Source organism: Ovis aries, chromosome 25, assembly GCF_016772045.2.
Source record: "Ovis aries strain OAR_USU_Benz2616 breed Rambouillet chromosome 25, ARS-UI_Ramb_v3.0, whole genome shotgun sequence".
In the NCBI taxonomy this organism is placed as follows: Eukaryota; Metazoa; Chordata; class Mammalia; order Artiodactyla; family Bovidae; genus Ovis; species Ovis aries.
Genome location: NC_056078.1, coordinates 2,619,223 through 2,633,594, shown reverse-complemented (window position 1 = coordinate 2,633,594; position 14,372 = coordinate 2,619,223). Strand labels below are relative to the sequence as shown.

At 42.8% G+C, this 14,372-nt stretch overlaps 1 protein-coding gene across 1 annotated transcript in view; it reads left to right on the top strand.

The window, feature by feature from the left end:
* FMN2 (formin 2) overlaps positions 1–14,372 on the top strand; it is a 352,649-nt gene that overhangs the window by 146,946 nt on the left and 191,331 nt on the right. The window contains exons 5-6 of the mRNA XM_027962131.3: positions 4,813–6,647; positions 8,140–8,284. Coding sequence (XP_027817932.2) covers positions 4,813–6,647; positions 8,140–8,284 — 1,980 coding nt within the window. The remainder of the gene's footprint in view (positions 1–4,812; positions 6,648–8,139; positions 8,285–14,372) is intronic.

Genomic DNA, 14,372 nt, shown 5'->3' with positions numbered 1-14,372 from the left:
GGGGCTCCAAAATCACTGCAGATCATGACTGCAGCCATGAAATGAAAAGATGCTTACTCCTTGGAAGGAAAGTTATGGCCAACCTAGATAGCATATTCAAAAGCAGAGACATCACTTTGCCGACTAAGGTCCGTCTAGTCAAGGCTATGGTTTTTCCTGTGGTCATGTATGGATGTGAGAGTTGGACTGTGAAGAAAGCTGAGCACTGAAGAATTGATGCTTTTGACCTGTGGTTTTGGAGAAGACTCTTGAGAGTCCCTTGGACTGCAGGGAGATCCAACCAGTCCATTCTGAAGGAGATCAACCCTGGGATTTCTTTGGAAGGAATGATGCTAAAGCTGAAGCTCCCGTACTTTGGCCACCTCATGCGAAGAGTTGACTCATTCGAAAAGACTCTGATGCTGGGAGGGATTGGGGGCAGGAGGAGAAGGGGACGACAGAGGACGAGATGGCTGGATGGCATCACGGACTCGATGGACATGAGTCTGAGCTGGTGATGGACAGGGAGCCCTGGCGTGCTGCGATTCATGGGGTCACAAAGAGTCGGACACGACTGAGCTACTGAACTGAACTGATGGCTTCCCTGGTAGCTCAGTTGGTAAAAAAAACCTTCTTGCAATGCGAGAAGAACCTGGTTCAATTCCTGGGTTGGGAAGATCTGCTGGAGAAGGGATGGGCTACCCACTCCAGTATTCTTGGGCTTCTCTTGTGGCTCAGCTGGTAAAGAATCTGCCCGCAGTGCAGGAGACCTGGGTTTGATCCGTGGGTTTGGAAGATTCCCCTGGAGAAGAGAAAGGCTACCTACTGCAGTATTGTGGTCTGGAGAATTCCACGGACTGTATAGTCCATGGGGTCGCAAAGAGTCAGACATGACTGAGTGACTTGCACTTTCACTTTTTTCAAGGAGATGAAAGTCCTGTACTTGGGAAACTATAAGACATTGCTGAACAAAAGTGAAGACGACACAAACAGATGGAAAGGTACACTGTGTTTATGAACTGGAAGAACTGACATTGTTCAAATGACCACACTACTTAAGGAAACCCACAGTTCAATATAGTTCCTATCAAAGTGCTAAGGACCTTTTCCACAGAACTAGAACATATAAAAATCTGTATGAAAACACAAAAGAATAGCCAAAACAATCTTGAGAAAGAACAAAACTAGAGAAATCAGGCTCCCTGACTTCGGACTATACTACAGAGTTACAATAATCAAAACCAGTATGGTACTGGCACAAAAACAAGCACAGAGATCGATGGAAGGGTATGGAGAGTCCAGAAATAAGTCTGAGGTTGTATTGTCAAATTCACCTACAACAAAGGGAAGAATATACAGGAGATGGAAAAAAAAAAAAAACAGTTTCTTAAGTAAGTGGTGCTGGGGAAACTGGACAGCTACATGAAAAGGAATGAAATTAGAACATTCTCTAGCATCTTACACAAAAACAAACTCAAAATGGTTAAAGACCTAAATATAAGACCAGAAACCATAAAAATGCTGGAAATAAAAATAGAACACTCTGACACAAATCATATCAATACATTTTTTGGATCTGTCTCCTAAATCAAAAGAAATAAAATATAAACAGATGGAACCTAATTAATCTTAAAAGCTTTTGGATGGCAAAGGAAACTATCAACAAAACAAAAGACAATCTATTAAATGGGAGAAAATATTTGCAAATTATATGACTGATAAGGGGTTACTTTCCAAACTATATAAACAGCTCATACAACTCAACATCAAAAAAAAAAAAATTTAAAAATAGTCAAATGACCTGAATTTTTTTCTAAAGATAACCTACAGATGGCCGACAGGCACACGAAAATATACTTAACATGATAAGTCCTCAGAGAAATGAAAATCAAAACCACAATGAGATATCACCTCACATTTTCAGAATGGCTATCATGAAAAAGAACACAAATAACAGAATATATATATATATATGTGGACAGGGAGGCCTGGCATGCTGCAATTCATGGGGTCGCAGAGTCGGACATGACTGAGCAACTGAACTGAACTGAAGTGAGGTATGTATATCTGAGTCACTTTGCTGTACAGAAGACATTAATGCAACATTGTAAATCAGCTATATTTCAGTAAAACTTTAAAAATAATGATAAAATAATAAAGAAAGTATTAAAAAAGAACATAATAACAAGAGAATGGCAAAAATGTGGAGAAAACAGACCCCACGTACCCTTTTGGTGGGAATGTTTCCTATGGAAAACAGTATGGAGGTTTCTCAAAACACCAGAACTACTGTATGACCCAGCAATTTCACTCCTGGATATTTACCTAAAAAACAAAACAAACAAACAAAAAATAAAGCACTTATTTTTAAAGATACATGCATCCAGTGTTCATAGCAGTATTATTCACAATTGCCAAGATATGGAAGCAACCTAAGTTTCTATCAAGAGATGAGTGCATAAAGAAGATATAGTGTATTTACTAAAAAGAAGTAGACTCACATATACAGAGGACAGAGTAGTGGTTATCAGTGGGGAGAGGATTGTGGGGAGTCACAAAATAGTTGTAGGAGAATAAGAGGTACAAACTATTATGTATAAAATAAGCTTCAAGGATATATAGTCCAGCACAGGGAATATAGGCAATATTTTATAGTAATTGTAAATGGAATATAACTTTTTAGAAATTGTAAATCCCTGTGTTGTATACCTGAAACATATATCAACTATATCCCAGTAAAAAATTTTTTTAATAATTGAGTTTTGGAAAACACTTCTAGAATATACTAGTTGCATGCCTTTTATCAAGCAGCCTTTTTATATGTTCATTACAGAAATGAGAAAATGAGAGCATTACTTCATACCAGGACAACTCAAAAAAGACTTATCTAAGCTTAATGGTCACTCCTAAGATTATACTGGAAAAATGAAAGTAATCTATATATTTTACTAACCCATAAGGCAAAAATAGTGAATATTTATAATTTTATTAGGTTGGATTTTCTTGTGCTTACTAGCATCATAATTGGAGAGTGAAGTTAACTACAATGGCTAAATAGGATATTACAAATTATTTTATTATAGTTATTTCTTTTACCATGGACTATTTAGAGAATATATGACATGATTTCCCAACCTATGTATTGTAATTCTTTAGTCTTTTGTATAGACATTGGTGAAAAATAGTGACTTAGATTTCATATATATACACACACACACACACACACACACACACACACACCCATAAATAGAAGTGCCTGTCACAATTTTGCCTATAATAAGTGTTTATATTTCTTTATTACTTAAAAGGTAAGTTAATTTCCTTTTCAGCTTTCTTTCACAGTAAGGGCTATTTGGTATTTTTTGATTATAGGGAAATAAGTACCTTGTATAGGTGCTTGTCTTTGAAGTTACAAGTTCTGCTTTTAATAAGCATCATAATTGATGTTCAGCAAGTGAAATGTTATAGTAAAATATAGAATTTTTAGAGAAGAAATAATGGGTTTAGGATTAAGACTGTTATCTTTATACCTTCCCTACCCCCATGCAAAAAGAAACTACCTGTGAAGATTTTAAATAAATATACGCATAACACCAAAAATGCTTCATTTATTGTAAATATTCATTTCTGTCTTGTCTGTCTGCAGCTTTTCCACTGTAAATGGGTTATATATTTGTTTTGAATTTTTAAAAAATAGTAAAGTAAGTTATTTTTTATTTTGTGGAGACTTTTTTTTTTGGATTTAGCATTTGGCAAGCAGGATAGGAGTTTAGTTTCATACTTTGCATCATCTTTGTATCACCTCTCAATTGATAGGTTAAGAGCAGGCCTGGCTCCCATGTGGGGAAGGTAGTAACATGTCCATGCTGTGGATGGTGGCCTCTGTTGGGGTATTGTGTGAAAAGCCCTGGACGCTCTGGAGAAGCAGTTCTGGGCCCTCTCATCCCCACATCGATGGGGGACAGGTGAACCTGTGTGATCAGGTGTCTGACCTGCGCTTCACTCAGTTGGGGTCTATCCCCTCTTCTTCCTTCTCCTGTTCCTGCTTTCCTCATTTTTCTCTGCCCACTCCTCTGCCTCCTCTTTTCTTCTTACTCATATGTTATTGGCAGTCAGTTTACTGAGAGGGTTTTCCCCTTTTCTCTACCCAAAGTCCTTTTCCTTGAAAGATTGATGGCATGCTTTGGGAGAGGAAGGTACCGTCTGGGGGTGAGAGTGACCCATACATGGGCACAGTTGCTCTTGGCCATTGTGATAAATTGTGGTGACCAAAGGTATCCCTTTCTGAAATGCCTTGAATAAAATATTTGAATTGTAATAAGTGTGATATAAGTTCTATACATGCACGTAAGACATGCCTATACATGCTTGTGTGGGTGTTACAAATATTTCTTATGATTTTACTGGGGACTCCTATAGAGATTACTCTTTAGAAGTTGCAATTAACTTTAAAACTTAGAATTTAAAATATCTTTGGGAAATGTCCTCATATAGCAGATGTTACTGGGCAAGAAGGAGAGTGGTCTATGGTGAAATTAAGTGGGTCACTCAGCCTTGGTTTCCCTCTTCACTGAGGTCTGCTGATCTTCCACGATTTCATTTGAAGATTAATTAGAGAAGGGCCTTAGGACCTCATGGTCATCTATGTAATCCACTTTGAAATCCAAGGGCAGAGAAGAAGGGACACATAGTAGAACTAATAATGTGTTTCCATGGAGCGAGCTTTTAGAAGTAACAAACGAATACATTTTGCTGAGTTTGGTGGGTCTAGTTTTTGATGTTTGGAGTATCCCTGATTTTCTGTTCAACTGTGATGTCTGTGTTGCCCCCCAGGAAGTGTGCGACATGAAGTCTGAGGGTCAGGCCACTGTCATCCAGCGGCTGGAGCAGACCATCGAGGATCTGAAGACCAAGATAGCTGAGCTGGAGAAACAATATCCCGCCCTAGACACGGGTCTGGAAGCCCTCAAGCTGGGAGAAAAGGATGTCGGATATGAAAGGATCGTACAGGCCAAGTCCATCCAGACGTCCCCGATGGAAGACGGTGGTGTGCTGGCGCGTCCTCCTGGGGGGGCCCCGCTGGTGGGCCCCCTACCCTTGACCGCACATGGAGAATCAGCGGGGCTGCCCTTGTCTTCGGGACCTCAGACCATGTTCTGCTCAGAAATCTCTTTGGTCGTGTCTCCAAGGCGAATATCAGTTCAGCTTGATGCACAGCCATCCCTCCAGCCTCCACCGCCTGCATCCCTCCCCTGGTCTGACAGTCATGGACAGGCGGGGTCCCAGCCTTCCCATCCTCTTCACACTGGGTTTGAAACCAGCCAGGAGCACTCTGCTTTCCCCTACTCTGGAAACGGCTGTGACATCCCCACTGCACCACCTCTGCCTCCAGAGACCTCCCCTCTGATGCCTGGCGTGGGCGCCGAGGCTTCCCCAGCACCCCTGACCCCCAGTGCACCTGGGCCTGCACTGCCCAGTCCAGCAGGCCTCTCACCTCCTCCTCGTCTAGGTCCAGAGATGCTGCCACCCCCTCCTCCACCTTTGCCTGGAGTGGGAATTCCCCCTGCCCCTCCCCTTCCCGGGGTGGGGATCCCTCCCGCCCCTCCCCTTCCCGGGGTGGGGATCCCTCCCGCCCCTCCCCTTCCCGGGGTGGGGATCCCTCCCGCCCCTCCCCTTCCCGGGGTGGGGATCCCTCCCGCCCCTCCCCTTCCCGGGGTGGGGATCCCTCCCGCCCCTCCCCTTCCCGGGGTGGGGATCCCTCCCGCCCCTCCCCTTCCCGGGGTGGGGATCCCTCCCGCCCCTCCCCTTCCCGGGGTGGGGATCCCTCCCGCCCCTCCCCTTCCCGGGGTGGGGATCCCTCCCGCTCCCCCTCTTCCCGCGGTGGGGATCCCTCCCGCCCCTTTTCTTCCCTCGGTGGGGATCCCTCCCGCCCCTCCTCTTCCCGGGGTGGGGATCCCTCCCGCCCCTCCTCTTCCCGGGGTGGGGATCCCTCCCGCCCCTCCCCTTCCCGGGGTGGGGATCCCTCCCGCCCCTCCCCTTCCCGGGGTGGGGATCCCTCCAGCGCCCCCTCTTCCCGGGGTGGGGATCCCTCCAGCGCCCCCTCTTCCCGGGGTGGGGATCCCTCCTGCCCCCCCTCTTCCCATGGTGGGGATCCCTCCCGCCCCTCCTCTTCCCGGGGTGGGGATCCCTCCAGCGCCCCCTCTTCCCGGGGTGGGCATCCCTCCTCCCCCTCCCCTTCCCGGGGTGGGCATCCCTCCTCCCCCTCCCCTTCCCGGGGTGGGCATCCCTCCTCCCCCTCCTCTTCCAGGCATGGGAATACCCCCCACCCCCCCTCTTCCCGGAGTGGGAATTCCTCCTCCCCCACCTCTTTCCAGTGAAGGAATACCTCCTGCCCCACCTCCTCCTCCTCCTCCTCCTGGTGTGGGGATTCCACCTCCTCTAACCCCTCCGCCCCCACCCACTGCTGGATCAGGCCTTCCTCTCCCAGGACAAGTTGGGAGTAGCACTTTACCGACACCTCAGGTGTGTGGCTTTCTTCCTCCTCCGTTGCCTCTTGGCTTGTTTGGATTTGGGATGAATCAGGAAAAAGGGAGTAGGAAGCAGCCAGTAGAGCCTTGTCGGCCAATGAAGCCTCTATATTGGACAAGAATTCAGCTGCACAGTAGAAGGTAACACCAGCGGCGTTCCTCTTTGCATAATTTGTCAACATGAGAGAAGTGGTTTCCTCTCTGTACCACTCCAAAGCTAGTCTGTAGATTTTTACATCAGTATTTAGTGGAGCAATTTTAGACTTTTCTCCAGAAGTATCCAAGTGATAAATCATGTGTATCAATGTACACATTTCTATCTATATAGTTTTTTTAATTAATTTCTTTTTTAATTGAAGGATAATTGCTTTACAGAATTTTGTTGTTTTCTGTCAAACCTCAACATGGTTAATTTTTAATCGACCTTTTAAGGATTGATGGATAGATCTTTCTTAGCTTATGTGAGCTGTTGCCTTTTTGCAAAGCCTCACTCTGACAAATAACTTATAAAAGTAAATCAAATCATTAAACAGACAAACCCTTGAGGATGTATTCTGCATCCTTTTGAAGGCATGGTCTTGTTTTACTATTCAGAAAAGTGATACACAAAAATCCACATGTGTGGATTTCACCCTGTGTGTGAAATGATTTAGGTCTGATCATTTCATGGCACTTCTATAGATGATTTGCAACACTGTGAGGTCACAAAATCACAGACTTACATGACTTTTACGAAAGACATGATATTTATAAAAGAATGCCTCCCAGCAGGTTTGCTGCTGGTGTATTACTTACCCATGGATGGTCCATAACCTGGTTCCCTGAACCCTGGGGTGGTGCCAGAGAAAACATGCCCTTTAAATTTCCCCTGGACTTTGTTATCCCGAGTTCTCATGACTTTGAATTTGTGGCTGTCTGTGATGTGGCACAGATTTAGAAATAGGATGTTTACTAGACTCATCTTCATTTCTTATATTAATTTTCTCTTATCTGAATCATAGTGGAGAATCACTGCTTCTAACTTTGCTGTTCATTCTCTGAGTACTTTTCCGAGTCACTCCTAATTGCTGAGGCATCATTTCCAGCTGTGCTCCAAACTCATTTTTTCCATATGCATTATATGAAGTTCTTTTATTTTGTTGTTTTGCTTTTTAAAATGAACCTTCATTTTCAGGTGGTACTACCTGTCTCTATGGTCACTGAGGAGTCAGATGACATGAGTGCTGGACAGTGGTAGGGAGACAGAAATGCCACTCTGTAGGCAGAAAGTGATTTATTTTTAACCCATGAAACTTATGGGTCAGGTTGGAATGTGAGATATCAGACATTTCTTGCCTGGAGATCCATACTAAAAAGGGTTCTTACATGTTTTATACAATGACTTGATGACTGAGAATTCCTGGCAATGCCTAGAAAGAATTCCTTTCTAGGCAAAGGTTCCATCCTGTGTTGATGCTGTTTCTCATCATGTTGGTTGATTAAACAAGTGCTGATCTTACAGAAAATGGGATGGGGATGGATCTCCCCCATCCCCAACCTCCCTTCATCCTCTCCTGGCCCCTCTGGTGCCTGTGTCCTCCTGTCCCTGCAGTCCAGCTTGACGCCTCTCTCATGGGTTTTTGCTTAACTTTAGAGACTCCAGTGCTTCACTTATTTGGGAAAAAATTGAAGAGCCATCCATAGATTGTCATGAATTTGAGGAATTGTTTTCTAAATCTACTGTCAAGGAAAGGAAGAAACCCATTTCTGACACCATCACAAAGACTAAGGCTAAGCAAGTGAGTATTCGTGTGTTTTCTGAAATTGGACAGTATTTTGGGTATAAGTGTGAACTTTCATTGGAGAAAAACTTTGACACCATTTTCAGGGCTGTGTCCGTTCCACTGTCTGTAAGCAGATAGTAGGGGTTAGCGTTTTAGAACATGTGGTTAAATAAGACTTTCCCAGATAGAATAGCAAGTAATCATCTCCACCAAGTGATCATGTTCTGACTATTTGATTTGTAGCCCCACGATCCATATTTCCAAGCTTTTAGCAATTGCTTGTTGTTATAATTAGTTGCCTAGAAACAAACTGGAAATCAAGCAAGAAATCCAGTCCTTAGTAACCGATCTCGTGTTTGGTATTTTGTTCCTATTCTAACAACTGAGTGCCCTGTAGAACCTAGCTAAATAATCACCTTGAACTTGACACAGAGAAGAGACTCTTGTATCCAGTTCCAGCATCTCCATTCTGTGTTAGATCCTTTGATGCATCCTGTGACACTTGAGTCCCAGAGAAAGAAAAGTGCATTTGGAAGAAAACATTTTCATACAATATTTTCCCACTGGTCCACACAGTGGCCTTGATCATGAACTAATTTTGTGTATCTCTCAAGGTAGCCATACAGGAAAGTATAGTAAAGCCCAGAACAATGAGCTCAGAAGGAAGGTGCTGCTGTTGGTGTTCATCTTTCATCCTGAAGAGGTGTGGTAGCAGCTCTGTCTTTTTGGGTGAAAGAAAGAGAATTGAGGTCTGAAGCCTCGGGACTCTCCTGGTACAGCCTCCTCAGATGAGTGAAAACTGAGGGGTGATATGGTCCTGTGAACTTTTGCTCTGACCTGGAAGTTGTAGCTAGATGTCTGACCCAGAGTTGTTTTCATCCGTATTCATTTCAGACTCACGCCACACATCTCTATTGCTCTGACGCTCAAATGTGACACAGTGAATTTTTCAGAACCATTTATTGTGACACAGCTGGTTGCTGGTGACTTTTAATCAGAAACAATGGTAAACCTGCACCTTGTGGGCACTGAATAAACATTTGTTCTGCAAATAAACCAGGCAACTGTAGGAGGAGGACTTTATACATACCCATGACTATTCCTGATAATGATTAAAGCCAGAAAATCACTTATCTCACAATAATCAATTTGGTCAAGGTGGCTCTGTCATGGAATAAAGGTAAATGGGGAACCACATTTTTTTCTGGCAGAGATAAATAGTCTAAAAATCTTTCCCACAGCATCTTTGTATATAGGACGCATAGACTGAGTCATCATGTCTCTTCTCGTCGATGGTACTGGTGATGGAAAAGCTGTTTAGGTGAGGAATATGGGCAGGGCAGCATATGCCATGGAGGGCTGGGCATCAGGGCCTTCACCGATCAAGCGGACAGGAATGACATGGGGCATCTGTTTTATGGGATGAAATTTTTGCCCTCCCTGCCTCCTATTACTTCCTTTCCTTTGTTAAGTGAACATAGACAAGGAAGCTGTCTCATAATGCCTGGAAGTGTAGGATTTTATGATTGCTTTGAGATTATGTCCAAATCATGAAGACAGCAACCTCAGCTAGTTGGCATGAGATGCCTCCTTTCATGCGAGCTGCACGTCTGAGTGGAGCATCAGCTCAGCACAGTTGCCTCACCCTGTCGCGAGCCTGTTCCGTAAACCATGGGGACAGGCCTTTGCCGGGGTTGTCATTTGTGCCCATTGGTGGTGGTGCAGCTGTTGACCTTCAGCTTCAAGACAGTTTGTGGACCCGTCTCCATCCTGACTCCCAGTGGCCTGTCAGCATTTTCTTGGTCAGGGTCTAGTTCTCAGCCCTGCTTTTCAGATTTGTTTTTGGAAGGAAAAGTGTTTGTTTGTTTGTTTGTTTGTTTTTCTCATGTGTTGGTGAAAGACCAATCTACTACAAACAGTTATATGGCTGAAGAAAGTGAGTTTTATTTAACTGTGTTGTGTTTGGAAGAAAAATCTATCCATTCCATCTACTTTAAAATTTCCGTCTAATTTAAAATTTTGCTTAAGGAAAACATATTTTCCAGATACAGGCAATATGGGGTCAAGAGTGCCAGCCCTCTGAGCAGCTGAAAATCTCCATTTAAATTAAGAGTCAGTCCCTTGTACTTGGGGTCCCTCTGTATGGTTCCATGTCCATGGATGCAACCACCCTAAGCTCGTGCAGCACTGCAATATTTACTATTGAAAAAAAATCAGGGTGTACGTAGACATGCACAGTTCAAACTGTTAACAAGTGGTTCCCCTTATCATATGCAGACATTCATTTCCAGCGAAATTAATAGCCATTAATGCTGTGACCTGGTTTTATGAAGATGTTTCAAGCTATTCTTCTCATATATGATGGAAGCTAAGAATTCCGGTTTTCTTTAAATAGTTCAAAATAGCTAAAATATTTTTGTGATCTGTTGTCTCCTTGAAACTAAGAGTGTGGCTGAATGTTCTGGCCTTTAACAACTCTCAGAAAACACGTCTTCGTTGTGGTAATGGAGGTTCCTCAGCTGGACACCTTGCTGTGTGGCATGATGAGAAAGAAGATACTCTGTGGGTGCCGAGTGGCAACAGTGAGGAGTGTCTGGTATTTCTCAATCCTTTCTCCACCAAGTAACTCAAGACAGAGCCTTTCACCTTTTCTCATGGCACTTGTGCTTAAGTTCTGCGCTGATGTCTTAGCTCACCCATCTTCACTGTGGCTATGAAAACATAAGGAGATTTGCTGAGAAGGTACAGGGGGTTTATCAGACTGTTGTTTCACCTAGTTCTCCTTCAACAAATGACTGTGATGCTGCCAGGTCAGAATTAAACATCAACCTGCTGATTTGGCACAATAGCAGTCCCATTTCCCAAAGAATCATGAGGAAGATGGAAAAACCAGTGTCGCCTGAGGCCCCTGTTTGACACATTGCGCATACACGCAAACCTGTCCATTTTTAAGGTTCTTAAGAAACCCTCTACAGCAAATACATGTGATCCTAGAGCGAGCACAAGTGACCCATGTTTTGCCACTGACAGGCGAGCTCACTGACTGTTAATGTTGAGTGATCCTAAGTGCTCCTAAGCCACTTCAAGATCTTCATGTCCAATTAAAGATTAAGTTTAACTGAGCTTATGAGCAGGAAAGTGAGAGGATGTACACTGGGATAATTTTGACAGTAAGAATTCCCTCAAAAAGAAGTTTCTAGTTAATCCAATGTCAGATGAGTTCCTCGGATGACATATTTTGGGAAACAGTAGCAGCAGCAGCTTCAGCAGTAGTAATAGTAACAGTGGAAACATGACAGCTGGGGAGCCTGCAGGCGTGTGGGCTCGGCTTACCCTCTGCTGCCACTGTCTCTGCAGCCTGACATCAGCCTCGCCCATCCTTGTGCATGGGCTCCGTGGTTGTGGTGTATAGGCTTAGCAGCTCCGTGGCATGTGTGATCTTCCCAGACCAGGGAGTGAACCTGGATTGGCAGGCAAATTCTTATCCACTGGATCACCAGGGAAGTCCCTGTGCCTTACTTTTACTAATTGCAAATCTTTATCTTTAGTATTTAAAATATGTTTTATCATATTTCTATGGATATCAGTGTCAGTGGATATTTCAGTGTTCACAGGCTGATGGCCTGCATGATACTCTGACAGGCCTAGTTGTTTGTATTGGTGTTAAGTTTTCTTATTGTAGCATGGGAAGGCTATGTTTTGGTTGGATGGTTCTGTTTGTCTCTTAGACCTAAAATAATATCTGAAATACCAATTATAATAAGACAATTTAGATCTGTTTGGAAGAATACATCATAAAAATTTAGTACCCTCAAGAGTCTTCTCCAACACCACAGTTCAAATGCATCAATTCTTCAGCGCTCAGCCTTCTTCACAGTCCAACTCTCACATCCATACATGACCACAGGAAAAACCATAGCCTTGACTAGATGGACCTTAGTTGGCAAAGTAATGTCTCTGCTTTTGAATATACTGTCTAGGTTGGTCATAACTTTTCTTCCAAGGAGTAAGCGTCTTTTAATTTCATGGCTGCAGTCACCATCTGCAGTGATTTTGGAGCCCCCCAAAATAAAGTCTGACCCTGTTTCCACTGTTTCCCCATCTATTTCCCATGAAGTGATGGGACCAGATGCCATGATCTTTGTTTTCTGAATGTTGAGCTTTAAGCCAACTTTTTCACTCTCCTTTTCACTTTCATCAAGAGGCTTTTTAGCTCCTCTTCACTGTCTGCCATCAGGGTGGTGTCATCTGCATATCTGAAGTTACTGATATTTCTCCCGGCAATCTTGATTCCAGCTTGTGTTTCTTCCAGTCCAGCGTTTCTCATGATGTACTCTGCATATAAGTTAAATAAACAGGGTGACAATATACAGCCTCGATGTACTCCTTTTCCTATTTGGAACCAGTCTGTTGTTCCATGTCCAGTTCTAACTGTTGCTTCCTGACCTGCATACAGATTTCTCAAGAGGCAGGTTAGGTGGTCTGGTATTCCCATCTCTTGAAGAATTTTCCACAGTTTCTTGTGATCCACACAGTCAAAGGCTTTGGCATAGTCAATAAAGCAGAAATAGATGTTTTTCTGGAACTCTCTTGCTTTTTCCATGATCCAGCGGATGTTGGCAATTTGATCTCTGGTTCCTCTACCTTTTCGAAAACCAGCTTGAACATCAGGGAGTTCACGGTTCACGTATTGCTGAAGCCTGGCTTGGAGAATTTTGAGCATTACTTTACTAGCATGTGAGATAAATGCAATTGTGTGATAGTTTGAGCATTCTTTTGCATTGCCTTTCTTTGGAATTGGAATGAAAACTGACGTTTTCCAGTCCTGTGGCCACTGCTGAGTTTTCCAAACTTGCTGGCATATTGAGTGCAGCACTTTCACAGCGTCATCTTTCAGGATTTGAAACAGCTCAACTGGAATTCCATCACCTCCACTAGCTTTGTTCGTAGTGATGCTTTCTAAGGCCCACTTGACTTTACATTCCAAGATGTCTGGCTCTAGATTAGTGATCACATCATATCATGATTATCTGGGTTGTGAGGTAATATATTCCTAAGTATTTTATTCTTTTCATTGCAATGGTGAATGGAATTGTTTCCTTAATTTCTTTTTCTACTTTCTCATTATTAGTGTATAGGAATGCAAGGGATTTCTCTGTGTTGATTTTATATCCCGCAACTTTACTATATTCATTGATTAGCTCTAGTAATTTTCTGGTGGAGTCTTTAGGATTTTCTATGTAGAGGATCATGTCATCTGCAAACAGTGAGAGTTTTATTTCTTCTTTTCCAATTTGGATTCCTTTTATTTCTTTTTCTGCTCTGATTGCTGTGGCCAAAACTTCCAGAACTATGTTGAATAGTAGCGGTGAAAGTGGGCACCCTTGTCTTGTTCCTGACTTTAGGGGAAATGCTTTCAATTTTTCACCATTGAGGATAATGTTTGCTGTGAGTTTGTCATATATAGGTTTTATTATGTTGAAGTATGTTCCTTCTATTCCTGCTTTCTGGAGAGTTTTTATCATAAATGGATGTTGAATTTTGTCAAAGGTTTTCTCTGCGTCTATTGAGATAATCATAGGGCTTTTATTTTTCAATTTGCTAATGTGAATTACATTGATTGATTTGCGGATATTGAAGAATCCTTGCATCCCTGGGATAAAGCCCACTTGGTCATGATGTATGATCTTTTTAATGTGTTGTTGGATTCTGATTGCTAGAATTTTGTTAAGGATTTTTACATCTATGTTCATCAGTGATATTGGCCTGTAGTTTTCTTTTTTTGTGACATCTTTGTCAGGTTTTGGTATTATGGTGATAGTGGCCTCATAGAATGAGTTTGGAAGTTTACCTTCCTCTGCAATTTTCTGGAAGAGTTTGAGTAGGATAGGTGTTAGTTCTTCTCAAATTTTTTGGTAGAATTCAGTTGTGAAGCCGTCTGGACCTGGGCTTTTGTTTGCTGGAAGATTTCTGATTACAGTTTCAATTTCCATGCTTGTGATGGGTCTGTTAAGATTTTCTATTTCTTCCTAGTTCAGTTTTGGAAAGTTGTACTTTTCTAAGAATTTGTGCATTTCTTCCACGTTGTCCATTTTATTGGCAT